At 52.9% G+C, this 23,362-nt stretch overlaps 4 protein-coding genes across 4 annotated transcripts; 3 read left to right on the top strand and 1 right to left on the bottom strand.

Moving 5' to 3' along the window:
• Positions 1-2: 2 nt before the first annotated feature.
• Positions 3-1,451, top strand: LOC131208079 (reticulocalbin-2-like; the record flags this gene model as incomplete). Its single annotated transcript, XM_058200725.1, has 2 exons — positions 3-367; positions 439-1,451. Coding segments are annotated over 2 exons (537 nt in total), but the record flags the coding sequence as incomplete, so codon positions are not given.
• On the bottom strand, positions 1,017-8,385 carry LOC131208073 (dedicator of cytokinesis protein 7). The gene is made up of 7 exons (XM_058200718.1): positions 8,345-8,385; positions 8,193-8,277; positions 5,675-8,119; positions 3,597-5,612; positions 2,483-3,527; positions 2,010-2,409; positions 1,017-1,928 (listed from the first exon to the last, which is right to left on the bottom strand). Exons 1-7 carry the CDS (start codon positions 8,383-8,385, stop codon positions 1,724-1,726), a joined length of 6,237 nt encoding a protein of 2,078 aa, XP_058056701.1. The 3' UTR covers positions 1,017-1,723.
• A 241-nt stretch (positions 8,386-8,626) lies between these two features.
• LOC131210062 (glucoside xylosyltransferase 2) lies at positions 8,627-10,435 on the top strand. The gene is made up of 3 exons (XM_058203255.1): positions 8,627-9,103; positions 9,166-9,481; positions 9,549-10,435. Exons 1-3 carry the CDS (start codon positions 8,952-8,954, stop codon positions 10,212-10,214), a joined length of 1,134 nt encoding a protein of 377 aa, XP_058059238.1. The 5' UTR covers positions 8,627-8,951; the 3' UTR covers positions 10,215-10,435.
• Positions 10,436-16,803: 6,368 nt separating this feature from the next.
• Positions 16,804-23,134, top strand: LOC131207850 (uncharacterized). Its single transcript, XM_058200480.1, has 3 exons — positions 16,804-16,941; positions 20,102-20,249; positions 22,081-23,134. The coding sequence occupies exons 2-3, from the start codon at positions 20,102-20,104 to the stop codon at positions 22,641-22,643; spliced, it is 711 nt and encodes a 236-aa protein (XP_058056463.1). The 5' UTR covers positions 16,804-16,941; the 3' UTR covers positions 22,644-23,134.
• The last annotated feature ends 228 nt before the right edge of the window (positions 23,135-23,362 follow it).

Here is a 23,362-nt window from a genome sequence, read left to right as displayed (position 1 = left end):
TACGGTTGCCCTTCGAGCAGCCACGGGACGACGAAGAGCGGAAGCTTATCCAAGACGACAAGGAAATGTTCGATGCGGCGGACAGGAACAAAAACGGGGTACTGGATGCGACCGAATTTGTGAAGTTCGTTTCGCCGGAAGAGTTTCCCGAGATGCTACCCATCATACTGAATCAGACGCTTCGGGAAAAGGACCGTAACAACGACGGGCGCATCGATTTTCAGGAGTTTGTTGGTGACAATGCAAAGGATCACGACAAGGAATGGCTCATCGTGGAAATGGACAAGTTTAAAGAGGATTTCGACAGAGACGGCGATGGCTACTTGAATGGAAACGAAATCTTGTCCTGGGTGGTGCCTAGCAACGAGTAAGTGCCAATGGTTGCTGGCTCTTTCGAGTCTAGGAATCGATTTCTAATGCGCTACTTTACCATCTCAGCGAGGTAGCCAGCGACGAGGTGGACCATTTGTTCGCTTCCGCCGACGATGATCATGACGACAGACTGTCCTACCTGGAGATCATCGACAAGTACGACATCTTCGTGGGAAGTGAAGCTACGGACTACGGTGATCATCTGCACAACATTCATCATTTCGATGACGAACTGTAAAGAAAGCTCCATTTACGATCGGTCGGCTTTCGATCGTGTTGGTTCGATGCATTTCTGTATGACCTATTTTACTCACCACTGTGGACTAACGATGCTTTAATCGAGTCTCGTGTTTAGTTTCTTCAAAACCTTCAAATATTTAAATTTTCTTCTCATTTTCCTTCAATATTACTTATTTTTAGTGGCACTCCATGTCAGCTGCCATTAATATAGTTAGTAAAACACGTATTCTCGTCGTTTCTATGCCAAAAATATTGATTGTGCACATGCTTAAACCTGTCCAATTAAATTTGGTATTTATTCACTTCAAACGCTTGAGAAATTTGGTGTCAGAAACTGCGAAATATTGTGGCAAAGTTGGCAGGTTTCGGATAAAGTTGGATATAAGTTTCATTCTTTTGCCCACTATTGATGGATATTTATTACAAACCGTAGTTTTGGATAAAAGCTCGCGAGAGAACATTATCGCACAAAACGTATCTTACTTTGTCGGTTCGCTGGAAGCCGCTATCATGACACTGATAACTGGTCGAAAGTGAATCACTTCCAAGTGAGAACTGTCGAAATTTCAATTGTTTCAAAGTCTACAATATTTATTTGACGGGAAAATTTCGATTCCCGGCGGCTTCGAAAATAGCGATTCCATACACACTACAGCAAAACATACAGTGAACATGTGCGTGTTTCTTTTACGTCGTAGTGCGCCCATTACCTCCTGAACTAAGTGCCATTAACTCAAAACTAAACGAATATTTTTCATTTCTTATTATCCTAGGTATACGTATATAAATATTGATTCCTTGCACGGAAATACATGTTTACACAATTCCTTTTACTTTTCAGCACAGAACAGTAAGAGACCGCAAAGGTTGCAATGCACGTCTTTTCAGAACCTTAGCATTGAAATCTAGAGCATTGAATGTTGTGGATTATTCCAAAAAATCTTTGGCACTTACTAATATGAAAAGAAACGAGGAACACAACGCATGCACAGGACTATCCTTTTGACAAACAAATCCTTAAACGTCCATACGGTAACCGATAAATCGGTTGAAGATCATCCGGGAGTGTAGAGAGCAAATCATGACTTTACGGATTGAGATTACTGGCGCACTAGAAGCGCAGTGTACAGGTCAACCGATTATTATTGTGAACGTCGTTCTTCGCCGCTACCAGCCCTTGGGCCTGCGAAGGGCTGATCGTGATCAGTGGAGAGAGCCGTTCGGTAAACACCTGATAGTTGCGTTCCAATTCCTTCTGGTAGTCTTTCTGGTCCGGTAAAATGAGATTGCGATTCTTCTTCAGCGCGTCGGCGCATCTATCGGTTGGATGCACAAAAAAAAAAGAGAAATGATGTGTTGAGAAGTGTGCGATTGAAGACCTCGCTTCGATTGCTTACTTTTTGGAGAAGTCTTTGAAGCACAGCCTCAGTTTGTTCTGATGCTTCGTCGGGATTGTGTTCCCATTGGCGATGCTCGACAGAAACACGTGCGCCATTTCCATCGGACCTTGGTTCACGGTTGTACCGATGCACCCTTGCAGCACCATTTGCAGTATCTTCGGGTCGGCCGGCTCTTGATTGGTAGCGGCTGCCAGTTCGGCCGTCTTCTTCTGAATGTCCTCGATTGCCACCTCGATCGGTTCGAGCACAATCTGCTGCCGTTGGACCACCTGAATGCGCGTTTTCACATAGGGGAAGTGATTGGCCGTGGTGAGGATGGTTTTTCTTTTGCACTGCTCATGCAGATCACCGTGCGCTTTGCCTGACTTTGTGAACGGTGTAGCAAATATGAAACGTTCTGTGTATCGAAAAGGGAAACGGATTATAGATACAAATACTCGAAAACTACATCCCGCGACCATGTTACTTACTGATGTTAAAGTTACGCTCGAAGTACGTTTCTTTGTAGCGTAGCTCGTACGTTTCAAAGTACGGCTCGACGTAGGTGATCTGAATGTACGTCTTCTCCGGGTCGAGCGTGGCCACTTCGACGGCGTTCGAGTCCTTTATGATTTGCACCACGTCCGGACCGAATCGATCGGCGTAGAAATTTTGCAAGCGGCTAAAAATCTCCGGCAACTTTGTCAGCGTAGGCTCCTTGTAGATAAACTCCTGCTGATCGAGGTCACCGAACTTGGCACCGTAGAAACCGACCCGAAAGTATGTGCCAAACACTCGCTTACCCTGCAGCTGCGCAATGCGGTTGAACGCTTCGAGCAGCTTGCCGTGGATCGAGGCCAGCTTGCGGAAATCGCGGTTCGCCTCACAGATCGGTATTAGCACCTTGTACACGTCGTTCATGGCTTCGTACATGCCGGCCGCCTGGAATGCGCTGGCCGCGTGATCCAGCAGCTGCTTCAGTCCACCCTCGGTAAAGCTATTACCAAGACAAATGCCATCCTCGCCAGGGCTCACTACATCGTCCGAGACGGCCGACTCCATTAGGGCGTTCGGTGAAATGTGCTTAAAAGAAACGGCCCCAACCGGCAGATGGGTCTGTGATTCCAGCATGCTTAGGTACTCGGCCACAAGCGCCGCACTGTGAACGTAGCACATCGCCGCTTCCGTGTGGTTGGCTCGTTCCGTGTGCTTTTTGGCCATATTCTCCAACCACGTCAGCCGTAGATCCGGCGAGTTCTGATACCCTTTGGCAATGCGGTTCATCAGATCGAGCAACATCTCGGGATCCTCCTGGTACTCCTTCATTTTGACCGTGTCCGACAGAATCATGTGCAGGTTGAACAACAAATCTTGCACCTGTTCGGGGAAAGATGTGTCCTGCAAATCGGTGTCCGACTCGGCGTATACTAGGATCGTTTTCAGGGCTCGGCGCAACGACTGTTCGCTGAACGACGAGCTGGTGCCCACCAGCGAACTGAGCGACATCGTGACCTGCATCTTAACGCGTGCAAAATTCTAGCAAAAACCGAAGCAAAACAGGTTACAAACTCCGAGTTAAAAAACCGGACCGCACGCCCTACTTACGTTGCCGATTTCGAAATTTTGTCTCATCAGCAGATACAGCGAGGCAGCCGCTTGTGATCGCACGGTGGGCAACTGGGAGCCGCAGTGTTTCAGCAGCAGCAAACAAAGATCGGCACAGTTGTCCGTCTCCTCGTCGAACAGCAGATTGTGGTACTTGAAAACCAGCGACCGTTGCGAGGCGAAAAGGTTCTGCAGCGCGAGCGTGCTTTGGTTGCGCGAAAGCGCGTGCAGCAGTACCTTGAGCACCGTGCCCAGCAGATTGTGGTGCATCTCGGATGAGGACGCGACCTGGACGATCATCTCGAGCGTATCCAGCACGGTCAGGCACACTTCCGTCGCGAGCGATCCTTCGATGAAGCTGCACATCTCCAATTCGGCTTCGTTTTTAATACTGCTGTCGTAGAACTGGGTGCGTATTTGATCCTTCTTCCAGCGCAGCTTCTCCGTCGAGTTGCGACCGTCCTTGCGCCGGTTGATGAGATCGTTGCGCGCTGAACCGGTTCCACGGATAAACTCTTCCAGTTTTTCGCGCATGTCGGGCGTTTTGCGGAAACTGGACGTGTTCCGCTTCGAGGTGTTCGCTGGTTGCTTCTTGCCCCGGTACTCAAAGTTCGGTAGACAGATGTTCAACACCTGCAGCATCTGGTGCACGCGATGGGGGCTCAGTGCCGTCGTATACTTGATGAGGGTGCCCGGCTCGAGGTTCTTCAATACCCAGAGGAAGCAAGCCAGTAGGTGACGCGTGTCGCCAGTCAGGGCGGCTTTCGGTTTCGGCGTTTCCGACACGTAACTGTAGCGCCGTATGCCGGAAATGGCAAACGCAACCTCCGGACTGATAGTGCTGGCTGGTGGTACCGATGTGGCCGGACCCTGGTAGTCGTCCAGTTGACCGATGGTGTTGAGGCGATCGTGTGACTGCGAGAGTGGAGTGTGTAGCTGCGGAATAACATCCATTACGATGCCGAGCAGCGGCAGGTAGAGGGCAGCGACGCGAGCCCTCGCCTCAACCTCACTGTAGCGTGGATCGAGATCGTGCGAGGTTAGCAGATCGCGGAGGCAACTGATTGCTTTCGCGTGTAGTGCAGTGTTTGAAATGTCCAGCACATTCGCCAGTTCCTGAAGCACCAACCCAACGAGGAAGTGCTGCTGACGGAACTCGACACTCAGATCGGCGTACAGGGCTCGATCGTTTCCGGTCATGGCGCTGACGTACGAATTTTGACTGTTGTTCGAAGTAACGCTCGGTGTCGGGCTGCACGGAGCCGAGAGGGCCGTATAAGGCGTACCGAAGGGTAGATTCAAAGCAACGAAATGTTCGTGACTGCACACGATACGCAGAAAGTCCAGTTTGTACTGGATCATGTCCGTGGTGGAGGTGCTTTTGGTCATAATCACCTTGTAGTACGTCTTGATCAGCCCGTACACGAACCCGCGGTCCATGATGCTGAGCAGATCGAACACGAAAAACGCCAAACTTGAGTTGATCGACTGGGCCAGCTTCGGGTCGCTACTGTTGTAGCCGACCACTTTGGTCGTGACCAGGTGAACGAGCGTTCCGATATCGTCCGTGTACTGATGTGGAAAACGGCTTTTGCGGGGCGAATTTAGAGCGTTCGTGAGGTCCAGATGCTCGATCATACTTTTCACCATCAGCTCGAACAGCATCCACGAGTTCGTCATCGACAGCTCGGCGGCCGTTCCACTCGCCACCACCCAGTTGAGGGCGATTTCTTCGTGCAGCAACCGGACCAACCCATCCTTGACGCCGGACCCGGGCGAACATCCATCCGATCGTACGCTCAGGGCACGATCCGCTGTACGGCTCATGCCGATGTCAGCCAAATCGGTACTGCTCGTGCTGCGGTTCATCTCGTCAGCGGACGCCGGTCGTCGGGTGGGTGTCTGCAGCGATCCGAGCTTACACTTTGGGTCCATCGGATGCGGAATCTTGCATTGGAACTGTATGTAGGTGCTCAGAATGCTCTGCCTTCCGTAACGAGCCTCGGGTTGCAGGGACTGAAAGAAAAATCGGGCGACAATAGATGATTTTGCTTTGGACCTAATCCGTTCAATCCGACTCCGTTACTTACACAAGTTTTATCCGATATCTGGCAGATCGTTTCGAAGACGTGCTGCCCGAGCGACAGCGCTTCGCCACCGATCTTGTACGTGGTCACGAGAAGCTCGATCAGCTTGTCCAGTATGACCTGAATATTTTTCACCAACTGCTCCTGATCGGCGCACTGTAATTCTACGAGCGTTTTCCGGAACTCTCGCTCCATGTTGCCCTCGCCGATGCGGGGCGGCACCTTGCGCATGTCGAGACACTCGCACATGAAGATAAACTTGTCGAGATAGTCGTCGAGCGCGTGAACCGACGTCACCGCATCGATCGTGACCGAAAACACCTGCCGATGGTTGTCGAGCCACTTGGTACCGGGCAGCTGCACATCTGGCGGTATGAAGGAGTAGTTGTCCGGTGGTTCCTCCACCATGACGGGCAGATTGAATTCCCCAACGTTCAGGTGACCGTCCTTGAGCACCGGCAGCCAGGTGTACCCCACCGGCGTCTCGACGGTCGACTGCACTTCCTGCGGCTTTTTCTGGCACGACACATGGAAGAGCGTAAACAGAATGTGATGATTTTGCTTCAGATTAGCCGGAAGCTCGATTTTGATCTCGTCGTAAAACGTTGGCTGCTTGTTGTGGTAGTTAACGGCACTGTACGCTTCGGTACTGAATTCGGCGCAGGAGCTTTTGCCGAAAATGGCCGGCAGTGCGTCCAATTGCTTCTCGCCCGCCATCAACTGTACCCTGACGGCGATGTTGCGAGCCGAACCCGCTCGGGTTGAGAAGTTTAGCTCCTTCGTGGACACAAACAGCAAGTTACGGTACGCGTAGTGCGGGTTTAGAATGGGTGTGGATGGAAACTCGAGAACTTCCTTCACAGGCCGCGTGTGATCGTCGGGATACGGATCGATTCTGGCCAGCTCCGGTGTCAACGCGTACTTCAGTTCCTCGGGAGCGGGAGAAATTTCCACCTTAATCGAGCCCGGTATGCACTTGTGCTTCTTCATCAGCGCCGCAGGGCGCTTAAGCTCCGGCAGGAATTTGTACAATTCCTCGTCCTTCATTTTATCCGATTCCTGCTTGAAGAAGCTTGCCACCGTAATGGTGATCGGTCGGAATGTTTCGATGCTGTTCGCGAAGTCATCCGGCGACCAGGAGCGTCGTTTTTCCATTTTTCTCTCCAGCGAACCGCGCCGCGTCAGTGTGCCCATGTCACTGGCCCGCTTGCGGAACTGATCGAAGCTGCTGGTGGATGATTTCCGATCGAGGCTATTTGAGCTCGAGGCCGATCCAATGCTTTCGCGATCGTCCTTCTCCATGCTGTCGCCGTTGAATATGCTCGTCAGATAGATGCCGGTCCAGGCGAACGGCATTCGGTACTTGCCGAGCCGCTCACAGTAATCGGATGCATTGGATTTAGCCTTGTCCTTGTACTTATCCTTATCGTCCTTAAGGTACGGTTCGACCGAGTCTTTGATGTCTCCTTGAAGCACTTTTTCCAGTCTTATTACGAGATACAGTTCGGTACTTGGATTCGTGATGTCAAACACAGCTTCCCTCGCTTGCGTGCTAATGTCCGAAAACGGCACATGGTTCACTAGCATTCGACGCAACGATTCCGGGTTCATGTCGAAGTAGAAATTCTCGGACAGTTTTTTCTTCTCCTTCGCATCGTAGATCGCCATCGAGGCAAAAATGGGCTCCACCTCAAGTTCCAGCTTGAGGTGCAAGCACTTTACATGGATCCGGTTCCCCAGGTGTTCCATTGGAATTTCGGCCGGAAGACGCTTCTCGACCGTCAGCTCACTGACCGGGTACAGATCGAAGAGCGCTTGCTGGCGCTCTTCCTGTCGCTTCACTTCGTTGCTTTGGTCAACACTTTCTGGAGGCACACGCTCTAGCACACCCGTGATGAGCGGATCGTTGACTGAGCTTCGCAGATCGAACGATGCCCACGATCCACGCGGTGTCAGGGTGTCCGTGCAGGTGGACACGGAAGAAAGGCTTGCGATCGACTGGCGGCTGCTGGGAGTGCAGCTTTCGCTCGCGTACAGCGTGGTGGAGGTGACGGATTCATCCAACGAAACGCCCATCGACCCAAAGTCCCGGTCGATTTCGAACTCTTGCTGGTACGAAGTAGGACTGAGCGCACCCTTGTCCTTGCGATCGCCCGAGCTACACGATCCGGAGTGGTGTCGCGCCGAAAAGTCGACCACCTTCCAGGGTCGCGTGAAACAGTCCACACAGTGCTGCACGTACAGCGGCAGCTCCTCGAGCGGTTCCTTGGGAGTGACATGTTCAATGGTTCGTATCTTGCGTGGCACTATCTTCACCTGCACGTCTCCGGAAGGGAAATCCAAAATCGACCGCAGCGGATCCTTGTGGAGCAGGCTGCTGTGCTGTGCCAGAAACTCCTCGTAGTCAATCGGTTCCACCAGATCGCACAAAGAAATCTGTAGCAGGGAAGAGGCGAAAGTGACCAAATTAACTGGCTGAACAACCGCACGCACGCTGAGCGATACTCACTGAAGAGGAACACACGGAACTACTGTCGCTTTTCGACAGCAACTGATAGTTGGCCACATTTTTGCGAATGTCCGACGAATTGTGCCTACGGAGGAGTGGCAGTTATTGATTTCACGAGAGCACCATTTTCGGCGAGCCTATTCTGTACTTACTTGGTCAGTTTCGAAGCGAATGCACGCTGTGCAGACGACATCGCGAACAGAGTAACAGTGCACCGAGTAACACTGCTTTGGACAAAGAAAGTGATTATTTGCACTTTATAGCGAAGTGATTGTTTTCGTCTCGAACGGGAATGAAACCTTTTGGACTTTTTTTTTCGGACTCGAATGGGAATTGAAGGAATAAAACATTTTGACAGATGTGGGATGAGCGTGAACGTAGCCCATCGCCTTGATCCCGCGAGAAGAGCAACAACCAATTGTTGTAGAATAGAGGCTCATAAGGAAGCTTTTGGGCTTCTGGTGATGGTCGCCTACTAAAGTTACTAAACATCCACCGATTCGCGCAAACATCGAGAACCTAGCAGCGAACCCAGTGTAGTTAGCTAATATTAAAAGGAGCCCGTACGTCCCTACGCCAGTGCAAGATATCCTGTGCGGCGTCTTCTGTAGGCGACCGAAAGTTGCTCGCTTTCTCGTGCCATATTAGGAAATCGGTTTGTGTTTCAAATATGGTAATCAGCCACAAGTTTTTGGCCTAAAACCTCTCGGCGGCCTCGGAAGCGAACCATGCCCCAATGCTGTTGCATAGCGGCACAGAATGAAGGCATACAGATATTTGTTGGTGCTCGCGGTCACTTCCTTTCTGCTGCTATGGTACTACATATACCGTGTCGATGAGACCAGCTTCGGCGACCAACACGATTTTGTTGACCAGCCATCGATGAGAGGCACCAAATACGATGAGGCCAGGTGCACACTAAAGCGAAACATTTGACTGAGGAAACTTTTAAAATACGGATTGATTATTACAGGAAACCTTCACCGGAACTGCCACCGAATGGGACGGAAATTTCGGTGGTAGTCGTAGCATGCAACGAGCGGCACAACGAAGCACTCAACTCACTCAAGTCGGTCTTAATATTTAACCGCAATCAGGCCCCGCTCCGATTTGTGGTGATTGCCGAGGAGAAGCTGAAAATAAACTTTATGGAAAAGTTGAACGACTGGCAGGAGGTTACTGACCGGATATTCACCTACGAAATCCATTCCCTAACATTCCCGCGCGCCAACAAGGACGAGTGGAGGAAATTGTTCAAGCCATGTGCGGCTCAGCGTCTGTTCCTTCCGGTAAGCATGGCAGGTAAGGATCCCTTCCGGCAAGCTCGAGTCCTGACGCCATGCTTTCCGTTTTCAGTCCCTCCTGTCCCACCTGGACGCTGTGTTGTACGTAGATTCGGACACCGTGTTCCTGTCGCCGGTGCAGGAAATATGGGCTCTGTTTCAGAGTTTTAACGCATCCCAGTTCGCCGGCATGGCACCGGAGCATGAAGATAAGAATGCCGCTTGGTACAACCGCTTTGCCCGCCATCCGTACTATGGCGAGCTAGGCGTGAACTCGGGGGTGATGCTGATGAACCTTACGCGGATGCGCGAATTTTCCTGGGAAGACCACATACTGCCGATCTACCGCGAGTACCGGTTGCAGCTCGTCTGGGGTGATCAGGACATACTGAACGTGCTGTTTCACTACAACCCGGACCGGTTGTACGTGTTTCCGTGCGAGTGGAACTATCGGGCGGACCACTGCATGTACATGAGCGTTTGTGAAGCGCCGGACGGGGTGAAAATAATCCACGGCAACCGAGGGTACTTTCACTCGCAGGCCCAGCCCATCTTTAGTCTCCTGTACGCCACGCTCGAGCAGTACAGCTTCCGGACCGATGTCTACGCGAACGTAATACGCACCATTGAGGAATCTCTGGTGCTACCGAGCAACTCTAACTGTGATAAACTGCTGGACAAGTTCCTGCAGGATCCACGCAAATACTTCAAGCACAAACAGTATGACGGGCTGGCCTAGGGCGGCGTGAACCCTAATCATCTGTCGGCGGTCAATCCGTTTGTATTTCGATGTCTCTCTCTCTCCCACGATGTTTACGACCTGTGCATCTGTGTACAACTGGAACTCGCAATCGTCCAATACCACGGCATTTTGTGGCCGGTGCAAATAAGAGATTAATGACCAATTCATGAGTAGAAGATTTCAGTAGATGTAAAAAAAACGGCAGAGCGGTTAACATGCACACGAATCGATTATGTAGGTCAAAACTTGTGCATAAGGAGTGTGTGTAAATAAATGGATTTTTTACCGAAATTCGAAAAGCTGTTGATCGTGTTAGTTTCGGAGAATCCAGTTACGTGTTACAAGTGTGTAATACGTCTCCCCGTGACACAATAAAATCGTGTCTTGGCGCAGTGTTTCTCCGCTAACTGAAGTACATAAATCCAACTCAGCCTCCAATATGTTGCAATCGCCACCGCCGAAGGTTGATAATGAACTTCGAGCGATGTCCCCGTTTTGGCAGCGTACGAACCCCCTAACCTTATCTTGCGACAGCCTCCGCCTGTCTGCGGCTCTCGAATTCACTTTCCTTCTGCAAATCCGCGCCGGTGCCGTTCTGAAATCGGTAAACGAAGTTCAACAGTGAAACGTGCCATACGATGTGCGCATAACCTGTTTCACTGGACGGGGCAGTTAGCATCGTTCAGCACTTCAGGCACCCGTGGGGGGCGGATTGTCCGGGGCCGGGTGTGGAAAGTTCAATCCGAACTCGTACAGGTATGGGCAGAGGTTACGACGCGTTGCCTCGTAAAGCCGGCGGTAATCGTCTCGTCGCCATCGCGGCCGTTGAAGTCGTCACGCCGTAAAGGTCGCATCTTCTGCCAACGAATTGGCCGGTTTGACGACGACGCCAGCGGGCTTTCGCTAAATGCACTTGGCGGTCAGTTTCATTAATAATATTCTCAAAGGGTGTAAAAACGAAGCAACCGAGCACTGCGGGTAGTGTTTCTGGGGGGAAAAAATGGCGTCTCCCAGCGACATCCAACCACGTGGATCGATAAGTAGTAGGCTTTGCGTGCCTTCATTTGACATGAATGCGGAACAATTTGAATCACAATTCGATAAACAATCACAAAGAAAACGGATGGTTAGGTCCTGGTATTATGTTGAGAAGGAAGATCGGGCCACAGTTTATTACTTTACCAGAGCACTGCCTAAAAAAGTAGGCAAATTTAGCTACACAACTCATTGACCAACCTGCTACGGCGGAGTCTTTTTTTTCTTATTTCGCCTTTGCCCGCGAAATGTTCATTTGTGTTGTTGTTAAGCATTTAAGCCAATACCGAAGCAGCGAGGTGGAGGGATACATTGTGGTCCGCGGCTGCTTCAAGAGCCTGTCCCGGTTCGGTCCGGGGTCCGTGCTGATCGCGCCGACACGGGTATTTGTGCAATGGCCGAGAGAGCCTCAGCGGCGCTTCCACACTCGATTACGCACCGTTCGGGCGCTCGTTTCGAACTCGATTTGTATTCCACTGGCGACACGAGTCACCGACGAGCATAATAAGCCAATGACTATTTATGTTCGTGTTGCCGCTGCGTGATGCATCTTCGCGTTCCAGCCCGAGCCTCAACATGGGTGCCGACATCAGAAAAATGTAATATTCATATTCGAGCACCCTTAACAGGCGGTTACGGTCATCAGGCGGCATTGTTATGCTGAAGATGCTCCTCATCTCGCGCGAAGTGTGGCTTGTTTATCATGCGTTTTTAGCGGCTCCCGCAACGCAACCGGCTCCGGACCCGTCCGAACGCACGTAAAACGGTGCGAAAATGAGTCAAGGTTAGTCCCGTTCCCTTCTCCGCGTACCGGGCCCGAACCGAAATAGCGGGTCACCGACGGCCGGGTTGGGCAAGGCAGCGTGGCGAAACTGGCCTCGGTTCCAGCATCGCGCTATCAGCAGCTGTGTGTACTGTTCCATCCCATCGATTCGCCTCGGCACGTTACATTGCGCCCAGCCCTCCACCGGGGGTCAGCATAAGATCATATCCTGACCATGTGGCGTACCCTGCCGACTGCCGTAACGGCACAATGTGATGAAAATGGCGCCGAAGTACCAAACAACACCTGCGACAGCTGCCGTTTGTGATTATTCGGTTAATATTTGCCGGGGGTTTTCTGTGCGGACACTTGGCGCTATCAATCATGGCTCTTCCTCTTCCCGCGCCATGTTTGGTTGTGTCAAATATGCAAACCAAATCGACCTTTCGGAGACCGCCCGGACCTTACGGCCCCCCGACGATCGAGAGAACCCACCGTCGACGTACGCGGAAGAAGAACCTGTCCCGAATTCGCTGCATGCATTTTGCACTCCCGTTGGTGCGTGGAACGTTTTAACACTTGTACTTTCGTCAAACAGCAGCAGCAGCCGTAATGCAACGAACCGGTCCGATTTGCATCCCTGGCCGAAAAAGAAAAAAAAACGATATTAATTGTTACTGCACACGCCCGCTGGGGGGATGATTTGCGAGTGACGCCATTGTGCCTCCGGCCACCTGATAGCAGGGCTCGCGAACGTGATCCTTGCCCATAAATCGCACCCCAGAAAAAGGAAGCCAGCCAGTCCGGGGGGCCAGTGGGGCGATCGACTCCTTCGGCCGTCGATCAGGCGCAGGCATTTTTGGTTGCGTAACGCGCGCGAGCGCCTGCCGCCGCCACGGCGCGCCAACACAAACAGCACCGGAGCCCCTTTATTGATTGTTTGATTGTTACAGCACCGGTTTTGGGGTCGGTCTGAGCCGATGTCGTGGGTCTCATCTCGCCACGTTTGCGGTTCCTGTTGTAAATCATATCTCGGCTCGGTTCAAACACTTGCCACCACAGCGCTCCATCAGCTATGCATCACCTGCGGTCATTGCTGGGCGTCGTTGGGCCCCTGTCGGTACCTGTCGTCTGGGCCGCCTCGCGATCTCGGGCGAAGAATGCGTGTCGTCGAGTGCCGATGGTGTTGTTTCTTTACGACGCTAGGTAAATAAATCATGTTGATTTAATAGATTGCCCGGCACCATTATATCATTACCCTGCGGAGGCTGCCTGCCCCTTTTTGGACAACGCTTTACAGCCACTTTCGGCCGGTTAGCGCTAATGCTAGGGAGCCGGAAATCAATCTGAGTGATGGTAGAATGGCACAAAAAAGCGTTATTTCCACAGAACCTCTTTTGGGGGTAATAATGCTAATTCCCCAATTTTTTTCCCCTAGCACGGACCTGGCACTCGGGAATTCCCTTTGCTGTGATTTTCGTGCAGTTTCAGTGGAGATATCTAATGGAAGGAGTTTCTGCCACATCATGCCCGGATTGATCGCCGAAGTTGATCGTGTGATCGTGGTGCGACCCTGTGGAAGTTGGAAATTGAATTAACCTATGAGGAAACACGTACATTCTAAATAGTATTTCCTTCAGCTTCATGTCGGTAGCCTCGGGTCAGGTGCCAACCAACAGACCACGCCGGACCCGGTCCCGCTGATTATCTCGCTCGCAAATGACAACATCGGACGGTGGACACTTTCTCCTCGCGAGAGTGGCAAGTCGGTTACCGGCTCCGTAAAGAAAGCTTTTGATGCGGACCATCAATCATGCTGTCCATGGTTTGGTTTTTGCATACCAATGTCGCTCGGGCACTACAGGATACAGCAGGACATGCAACAGACCGCCGGCAGACCCCGCCGGCGAGGTTTGGAATTCCGTGAACTCGAGAGGATAATATATTCACTCCTACCGTAGGCCAATAAAGGCTAAATTTGGAATAATATATTCGACTCCTGGGGAGTTTCCCAGTTGCAGAAATGGCAGCCGTTGTCCTGTTATTCGGTAGGTAGAGAGCAAGAAGGTTCGGTACGCTGCCAGATCCGGTTGGGCAGAATTTTATGGTCTTGGTGGGAACGCAGAATCTCAAAAGTCTTTTGACCTTTACCCAATGCAGTCGGGTCATCTGAATAGAAGTGCTTGGATGCCCTGCCCTGAAACGTGGTCGGTGTAACGGTGGCTGCATCTGCTTAAGCTCCTTGCCTGTGTTTTGATGGTTCCACGCACAGAAAAAAACTCAGATAAAAGAGAGAAAGAGAGAGAGATAAAAGTTCGCCACCGAAGATTCTGACACTTACGTGTGAAGATCCTCCTTCTGGAGGTGCACGAAGCGTCGACATTGACCTCGTCCATAATTACTGGCATATGACGTGCAATTAAGCACGACCTACGGGCACGGGCTCCGGGGATGGCCAAGGTAGGTAAAGGTCGTCTTCGCGCCGCCAGCAGGCGAAACGTGTGCTGTACTCACGGCACTTCAACCGTGACCAACCGTGACACTATCGTCTGGCTGGCGGCAGCAGCAGCCGCAGTGCACCGAACGTTTACTTATCGAAAAGACATTTAATTTGCTTCCAATCATCGACCGCTTTCGGCGACCCTGCCGGTCGCGTCTTCCACGCACGATCACACGATCATCGCGCTAGAAGTGACTGGCAGTTTGTCAAGCAAGGCTTCGATCACCGCGAGGCCACGATGCGACCCAGGCCGAGGGCCCCACCAGGCTGGCGGTGCACCGGAGTGTCACCAATTTTCTCACGAGGCAGCTGGAGAGCCTCTCGGACGCGGCGATCCCATCGCACGCAACGGCGCGGTGCGTCGTCCCGTAAGATGGACCGACAGGACAGCCTTCACGGCCGGATACGTTGTGGTGCTTTTAGCTTGGCATTTTTTCACGTCCTCTCCGTCGCCGGTTCTAGGTGCTCATGGAAGCGTGTCCAAAGCCGAAGTTACGATTCCGCTAATGCAGATAAGCGAACGGTGCGAAAACACACGTCGTACCGAGGCAGGCACTTCCGTCGGTTGCTATTTAAATGTCTACCAAAAAGTATTGCCATCAGGTCAGATGATAAAACACGCGCCCAATCATAATTCCCCTATCGAGCGGGAGCCCCAATCTAGGCGCCTCCGAACCGGGTGTCGAAACGCTGTGCTCATCCGCCGCTCGATCAGGCGCGCGTGATGAAACAATGTCAAAACGCGCCTGCCCTTGGGTCCGTTTGAGGATCCGATGAGGATAGGCCGCGACCGAGAAAGAAGGGCTTTCATCAGATAGAAACCACCCGGACTGACCGGTCGAGGTGGACCATCAGTCGGTGAGTTCGATCGGAAGCCGACCATTTCCAGTGACCAACCGACGGGTCGGGGTCGGTAACTGGACTCGTAACGGATGGATCACTTTTCACGAGGCGACGTGGTACAGAATGGGAACGCGTGCTGTCACTTTTGCGCGACGCGACGCATCGGAAAGGCTTTTAACATCGATCCCGAAATGGTGGTAACCCGAGCCCCGGAGCCTAGCCCTGACTTTCAGCCACCGCGAATGGCATCGATGGCCGATGGCGGATGGTACCTCGACGAGCTGGTGGGTAACAGGCAAAAAATCTATATTCGATTCGTTTCGATGAGATAATGCACACTGGTCCCGTCCCGGTTCTGGTGCTGATCGTGACTGCTCTTTCTTCGTACCTTCGCCCAGCACACGTGACGAATGCCAATCAGGCGAGTCGAATCGAATTGGAAAAATCGATCGGATTCGAGCAGAACGCGCGATGACACCATTTTGAGTGGATCGCACTCATACGCAGGCGCCCAGCACCAGCACCAGCAGGCAGATGAGTAATGGATCGATCCGGTCCGTAAAGATCACACGGAGCGAAGCGGAGGTAATTGGTTGACATTGAGTGAGTCCGGGCTCGGGCTCGAATGTGCAGCTTGTAATTATCGGCCCGACCTGGCCGCCCCTAAGAACGTCCCGTAAGTGTTTTAAAATTCCAAATCACAGCACGCGCCGATCGCGATCCGATCGCGGCACGTGATGCGCGCGAACGTCACACATGTGCCCGGGGACAAGATAGATCCCCCCCTGCACTGTGGCCGTAATAAATGTTGATAAAAATTGCAAACAATAACCCGCCGCGATCGTGATACCGTGATGGTGATGCGTCGTCCATATTGCACACGATCGTGGCACGGGCCGCGTTCGCGCATGTCAAATGCGAATTAGCACGAGGCAGTGGAATGTCGAGTGACAGGATTACATCCGTGTGCGCCACGCCAGCTCCGTTGGTTCTTGATGACGCATCCCGAAAATGATGCGAGATCCGAAGTTGGCCGGAGGGCCCGAGTTGAATTGGATCCTGGTAGGAACCGCGAGAAGATTCTTGGGAACCACCGATCGGTTGCCATCGGGTGTAACCCCCTCAGGCCCAAGTGGGAGTTGGGCCTGCACACGTGGTAGATCGTGTAGCGAACGCCACTCACGTCCGTCGTGGTGTACGTCGTAGAAAAAGGTTCCATGGGTAGGGTGAACGTTCTCCAGCGAGGAGTCGGCCCAGTCGGCGTGATTGTGGCGTCTCCCCTTCTTGAAATTTCGCACACTCTCCCCTGGGGCCGGCCCGGGGACACCACTACTACTGCGAGCGCGCGAACCCCCGTTCGTCGCGTTCGTTCGTGTTGGTTGGTCGCGATCGTCGCGTAGCTATAAAATCACAACACCCTGGCGGGTTCACTTTTGTTTTCGTTCGGGGCTCCTCCGATCTAGATAAAAAAGCGGCGCAGCAGCGATCTCGAGCCTGTCTGAATCTTCCCGAGCTCCGGAAGCAATTGGCAGTGGCAGTGAGGACACAGTTGACAAGCAAAGCGAAAGCGACCGAAAAAAAAGGTAAGGATGTGATCTGCCTACACGGAGTGAGCACGGACCGTTGCGGGAGAAAGTGTTTGGTGGGATCCGGGTTTTGTGCCTTCCGTTTCCCCGGGCGGGTGGCCAGCGGAATGCAGTGCAGGTGTGGTGCGCGAATTCGATCATGGACTGTGCCTTACTGTCGATCTGTCGATCTCATTTGCCCAAGTGATCATCGGTTGTTCCTTCGAGTGTGTTCTGCGGGTCGGAAGATAGAACGGAATTGCTTGGCCTAAAGATAGGATTGACTCATCTTTTACGCGATGAAATACTCAAGAAGTTGCATTCGCAATTAGCTACGAAGCTCCTCCGCTTCGTGCTGTAATTGGTCCTACAGCGCGTGCTGTAGTGGTGTGTCAAGTCAAGGTTTGCCGATGCCGCCTACCTACCACGGAACGTACCTCGCGATCCGGGTCCGGGTCACTGCAAAAGCGGTTGTATCATCTCCCAAGTGCTGCTGCAGCATCAGGGCCTTACAGCCCGTGCCGTGTGCCGAATGCCGTTGTGAAGATTAATGATCAAGTCTTCACACGATCGCCTGTGCTCGGAGAACGGGCAGATTCAAAACTTGATTCCGAAGCTCGCTCAAAAGGTCCAATTCGTGTTTATATAAGAGCACAGCACAGTTGATTCCGTTGTGAAAATCAAACTCCTGGCCTGGTGGTCATTTTTGTTTTGGCAACGGAAGTGCCGCGCCATCAGGGTGTGTCCTTCAAGGTATTTACATATTTTAGGCACCACCATCCGAGCGGGCTGCCAGTTAAATTATAGATAAAATTGGCACCGATCGTTTTGATTGATCGCGCCGAGGCGTGGACGGTGGACGTGGAGAAGCTCCCGGGGAGGCCCCCCCGCGGGGGGAAGTGAATCTTCGAGCGCAGGCTGCGCTAAAAACCTGTCTGACTGGTTCGTTGCCTGCCGCCTCTGACAGGTGGCACCCGACCCGACGGGAAGCCGGTCCAGGATGTTCGGTTCTCGAGTCGCACACGAACGGCGGGGACCCTACTTTAGGCAATCGAATGGTGTACGTGTAGGTGTTGCTGAAAAGTTTCAACGCGCAAAGAGAAAGGATCCCGGCGCAACAGCAAGGCGATCGTTGAAGACGATCCACCAGCCGGGAAGACGAATCAGTGAACGCATAGCGGGGGGGACAGATTAATAGTGCTCTTTGAAGCTTTCAAGAGCTCCACGTGGAGGTCGGCAAATTGTGTGAGCGCCCAGCGCCCCCGAGTGGCTCCGCGCTGGACCTTTCATATTTTGAAATCTGCCGCTCATCGTCGCGATCGTTCTGCAACGCGATCCCTGCTGGCCGGGAGGTAGTCAAATATGTTAATTCGATGGTTTTGAAGCAATCTTCGGTGGTCGGTGACGGTTGCCCAATCAAAAGCCACTTCGTCTTCGATTTTTCGACAGCACCGAGGGTGCCTCTACTCCGGGGGGCCTTTACCTTTGGCCCGATGGCACCGATCCCTCCACGGGGGCAAGGGGGTAAGCGGGAACGGGAGGGTGAACCTCGAAAGACAATCACCACCAATCCCGCCACCGCCGAGCCGAGATGAAGTGATCGAGAGTAATGCGGTGAACATTTCATAACCACGGTTGGGTCCAACGCGATGGGCCCTCTTTCATGACCTGGATAACCTGGATTTGAATCGCCATCGCCATGGCGACTGGCCTATTCGTGTTAACGCTTTATTGATTAGTTAACGAACACTTCAAGCTTCAAGCTCTGATTGGTGCAGCGAATGTTAGTCCTCAAAGATCACTGCAAGTAGCAGGCATCGCGCGGATAAAGATCATGTTTGCCCGGTGCCCCACGGTTGATCGGGCTGCGGATCTGGTTACAAGCCGGTCGGGCGGTTTTTAATGGCCAGAACCTTCCGACGATCGTATCGAGGCGGCGAGATTTTGCGCACCGAGATCGCTCACCCAGAAGCCTCCCAGCAAAGGTTAATCTGAACAGCACAGCCGTGCGGTGGCAAGCGGGCTAATGAAGCCGCCAATCATCATTAGCCAGTAAACAATGGTGTTTTATTGGTGGTGGCCGCTGACATATACGGGCGCGAAACAATCGCGCACGGGTGTTCTACCAGAAATCGGCCCGGACCGATCGCAACCCCGGCGACCCCGGCGACGGTGCGAGAAGATCGTGCGCTTCTTGGCAAAGAACAATAATGCAACACGGTGCACTCCGTGAGGACAATGATCGATCGTGGTGCCGGGTGCCGGGATCGAATGTGAGGCACGCCATTGTAGTAGCACCCCCCGCAAGTGATGTCAGGCAGCCGGGTCAGGCTGGCCGCCGTGTTTGTCCATGCTGTAGCTGTTTAACAATTCTATTAGACCCCCCTTCGCACCCGACACCACGGGGCCACTCGATGTTGGGGCCGATTGGGGAAGAACAGTTTACGCCACCCTGGTCATAGAGCCGATTGAAACACCCGATACTGTGGGTTTCGTGGAAGGAAAAGCTCCGCATGTGTAGTTGTGTATTGCAAGAGCGCCGCTGCTACATCTCCTACATCCCCATTGTTTGCGTTCCAAAGAATTCAGCTTCAAGCTGGAAGACATCACCATACAGCGCTCCACGGCGAGCTCATGATGCGAGTTACGATTGCTACCGTTTAGGTGGCTCAATCGGGAAGGCTACCTAGCCCGGCTCGCACCGGTTGCATCAGATTGGCCAGACAAACGAGCTCACCGGGTTACGCAAGCCTATCTCTGCATTGTTCGATAAATTGCTTATGCATAAAGTATGCTGAACGGCCAGTACGGACACCGACTAGAGGATCAACCGTTTGGGTGATGGCGTACCGCATTCCTTGCGGTCCTTCAGTGTGTCCCGTCCCGTCCGGGGCCACGCAGGGTGACAAACAATAATTGACCCTGACGGGACGGCACCTAGAAACGCGATCACGGCCGACGGGGACACGTGCTTGTCACTCCGATCGCTCCGTCTGAGGCCCCATCGTGCCCCGACCCTAGGTCGTGCCTGACCGTGAACGGATTAGCGCGATGAAACAAAGTGAAGCTCCGTGATTGAAGAGGGGCCATCACCTTGGCCAGGGCGCCAATTGGGAATCAATGGGACACAGTGCTTAACCCCTAACCAACCAACTCTCTGTTTGGCTTTCGGTTTCAGATGAAGCTGCTTCTGCTGGTGGTGGCGTCCCTGATCGCCGTGTGTATCGCCGAACCAAAGCCCGCCATTAACGAGGTGAAACCGAACCAACCGCTCCAGAAACCGGGCCGATTCCTGTCGCTGCCCGTGCCATCGAAATGTGCATCGCGTAAGTAGCCCGAAAGGAAAGTCCCCCGAAAGGAGGCACGGAACAAATTCCCTCCACGATGAGGGTTCGTCGCTTGAAAATGCGACGTTGAAGTCTTTCGTACCAAAATCGAATCGAGCAGCTTCAGGGGTTCATCGAACTGACGGGCAGAATGTTCAAGAAGAGTTCAAGAGGTGGACCGACTCGAAAGAAGGTTTGTTTTCTCTCGCTCACGGAGTTGCCGGAAGACGCTGGCCACGGCGATTCTTCTGCGCGGCCACGTCTTCCACGGGTGAGATGGCTGCCAGCCCGAATCGGGTGACAGCATCACCACCACAGCATACCGGTTCCAGTGTATGTATGGGAGTATGTGTGGGACCTTGAGACCCGCGAAGCGGTCCATGCTGCTCGCCGTAGTATGGACAAAAAACGCAGGACGTTAATTGCCCTGGCGCACAAGAATGGCTGACGAAGACGAGTCAGTCCCCGCCATGTGCCGTGATGAATCCGTGGATCCATTGTCGCGGAGTGTAGCGATTTCATAATAAATTGGCACCCCATTGGATCGGTCGGGTCGGGGCAAGAGTCGGACCGACCGAGCTTGCTGGCAAAGCCGTGTTTTCTAAGCCATAAAATCGTCAGCAACGCAGCAGCAGCAGTAGTAGTACTGGCCAGGATGATGGCCCCCGGGAGGGGGGGCTAGTGCGCCACTACCTTTCGACCTTTATTTGTCGGTGTTAATAAGCACCGATTTCTTAATGCCGGCCCATTGGCTGTTGGTGACTTTTCTTTCCTCTCCAACGTTCAAAGCCTCAGCCCATTACCATCACCGCGCCACTCAGCAACCGGATCGAACGGACGGATGATGGTGAGGCAATTTCTTGCAGTGCGAACCACATTAACGGCCGAGCATAGCCTGCGCGCTCCACACATACCGGCGACGGCGGGGTGATAACACGGACACTACGACGACGAAAGGGTCGGGACGGGTTTGCGGGTCGGCCCATAAAATAACCGGGTGTGCACCCGGAGTTATCGCTGGCCCACTTATTACGCCAGGCGGCCGAGATTTCGTCGCAGAAAAAAGCGAAGAAAACGAAATGGAAAGTGCTCCCGTTGGCAGGATTTGGGGGGAGCGAGAGTAAAAGTATTCCACTGTGGCCGTGGCCATTCCTCAGCGAGTCAGCGAGTGTTGGCCATCGTGTTGGCGATCGCTGTCGGATCATACAGCCAGGGATGTTTGAAAATCGTCACCGCCCAAAGACCGACGAAGCGGAGATTGCGTAATCCAAAACAAACAACAACGGCAACGGTGTGGAAATGCGGAACGGATTTCCGGGGGACCCGTGCACGGCCGACACTTGAAGCCGAAACAATCCTTCACACACGACGCACCGGCGAGCCGTATCCGATCAGCAAACCTGAAATGGTGCTTCATTAATAATTAATGAAGCACTTGAACTTTGCATCTTCACATGAGAAATATGGATTTGGGAGCGAATAGGACCCGGGGCGGGCGAGAAAGGGGTCGATGAAAGAGGCAACGATCTCGGGGAGGGACGGGTTAGACTCCGGTGTGAGATTTGGCGTAGGGTTCGCGTGTCGCGCGATGCGTAGTGCACGATCGTATCTCGCGCAACGATTACCACCGCGCAGATTGCCGCCGCGTAGGGAAGCCACCGCACCCGCGGATAGGACCGGGGAGGGAGACCGGGAACGGCACGGATCCAGCGGCGCACGCTGACATTTAGCGGCGCGCGACGTAACATTACGTGTTCGGCGGTGATCTTTAGCGATTAGTGACGATCTCTCTCTCTCTCTCTCTCTCTCTCTCGGCCAACTTTCCCGGCAGGTCCGAAGGAGTTTAGCTACCGCGGACACAACTATTTCTACAGTGCCCACGTGCCGGCACTGAAAGACAAGCGGGTCGACTGGCTCGACGGGCGCAACATTTGCCGCGAGTACTGCATGGACCTGGTGTCGGTGGAGACGCAGGAGGAGAACAACCTGATCTTCCGATTGATCCAGCAGAACGACGTGCCGTACATCTGGACCGCGGGTCGCCTGTGCGACTTCAAGGGGTGCGAGGGCCGCTCGGACCTGGAGCCGAAGAACATCTACGGCTGGTTCTGGTCGAACAACCGCGAGAAGATCCACGCCACCAACCAGATCCCGAACGGCTGGGGCTACAACCCGTGGAGCAAGTCGGGCCACAAGAAGATCCCGCAGCCGGACAATGCCGAGTTCGACATCAACCAGACGACCGAGTCCTGTCTGTCGATCCTGAACAACGTCTACAATGACGGCATCGCCTGGCACGATGTGGCTTGCTACCACGAGAAGCCGGTCGTGTGCGAGGACTCGGAGGAGTTGCTGAACTACGTGGCCGCCACGAACCCGGGCATCGTCCTGTAGGGCACCGGCCCTTTGTCCCTCCCTCCCCCCCAACAAGACGCAGAGCCGACACAAACCCCGCAACTGCCAGCAGTCTTCACTCGAGGAACAGTGCCACCTAACCTCCCCAGTTCGCTACTATACTGCTCATACCATACCTAGCGTAGTCGTAGTCGGTTCTTCGTTTCGTAGTCGGAATGGTACACAGAAAACATTCGACCAGAAGGAGCTCACAAATCCGTCCTCACTGAGAAAGCCTAACGCGACCTCCAGAGCTAAACGTCCGGGCACCACGTAACATTCCTGGGTTGCCAAGGGACCCCGGGACCAATACCAATCTACGCAAAGCCTACATGATCCAAGGGCCTGTTGTTTCAGATCGGTTTCCCTATTCTTTTCTTCCTTCTTTGCACAACTGCAACATCGTCAACGAAGCACGAAAAGCACGTCAACACAGCTGGAAAGTATCGCAAAATGTTTTCAAAATGTATATTTATTGAATAAATAGGCTTTTTAAGAAATGATTGTTTGATTTTGATTGCGTTAACTTCCGCACAACATCCAGGCGGAATCGTGACGTCCGTTGGAGAGTCAGATTTTGAGTTCACGGTGGAAGATTCTAGAAATGATAACAAATTCTTAGAATGTTGGATTTCAAGTTTTCTGCTTCGCCCATGTAAGACCATTACGCTAGGCTCGTTATGATTCTCAAGTTAAAATTAGGTCTCGGTGCTTGACTC

Source organism: Anopheles bellator, chromosome 2 (assembly GCF_943735745.2).
Source record: "Anopheles bellator chromosome 2, idAnoBellAS_SP24_06.2, whole genome shotgun sequence".
NCBI classification, from domain to species: Eukaryota; Metazoa; Arthropoda; class Insecta; order Diptera; family Culicidae; genus Anopheles; species Anopheles bellator.
The sequence above is the reverse complement of the archived record's forward strand: the minus strand, read 5'-3'. Positions and strand labels throughout refer to the sequence as shown.

Bases quoted from the DNA above. Each gene is read 5' to 3' on its own strand.
- LOC131208073 (XM_058200718.1), bottom strand. From the start codon at position 8,385: ATGTCGTCTGCACAGCGTGCATTCGCTTCGAAACTGACCAA. The intron at 2,410-2,482 runs GTAAGTAACATG...TTCGATACACAG, and splicing joins CGAGCGTAACTTTAACATCA to AACGTTTCATATTTGCTACA. The intron at 1,929-2,009 runs GTAAGCAATCGA...TCCAACCGATAG, and splicing joins TTCAAAGACTTCTCCAAAAA to ATGCGCCGACGCGCTGAAGA.
- LOC131210062 (XM_058203255.1), top strand. From the start codon at position 8,952: ATGAAGGCATACAGATATTTGTTGGTGCTCGCGGTCACTTCCTTTCTG. The intron at 9,104-9,165 runs GTGCACACTAAA...TGATTATTACAG, and splicing joins ACCAAATACGATGAGGCCAG to GAAACCTTCACCGGAACTGC. The intron at 9,482-9,548 runs GTAAGCATGGCA...TTCCGTTTTCAG, and splicing joins CTCAGCGTCTGTTCCTTCCG to TCCCTCCTGTCCCACCTGGA.
- LOC131207850 (XM_058200480.1), top strand. From the start codon at position 20,102: ATGAAGCTGCTTCTGCTGGTGGTGGCGTCCCTGATCGCCGTGTGTATC. The intron at 20,250-22,080 runs GTAAGTAGCCCG...CTTTCCCGGCAG, and splicing joins GCCATCGAAATGTGCATCGC to GTCCGAAGGAGTTTAGCTAC.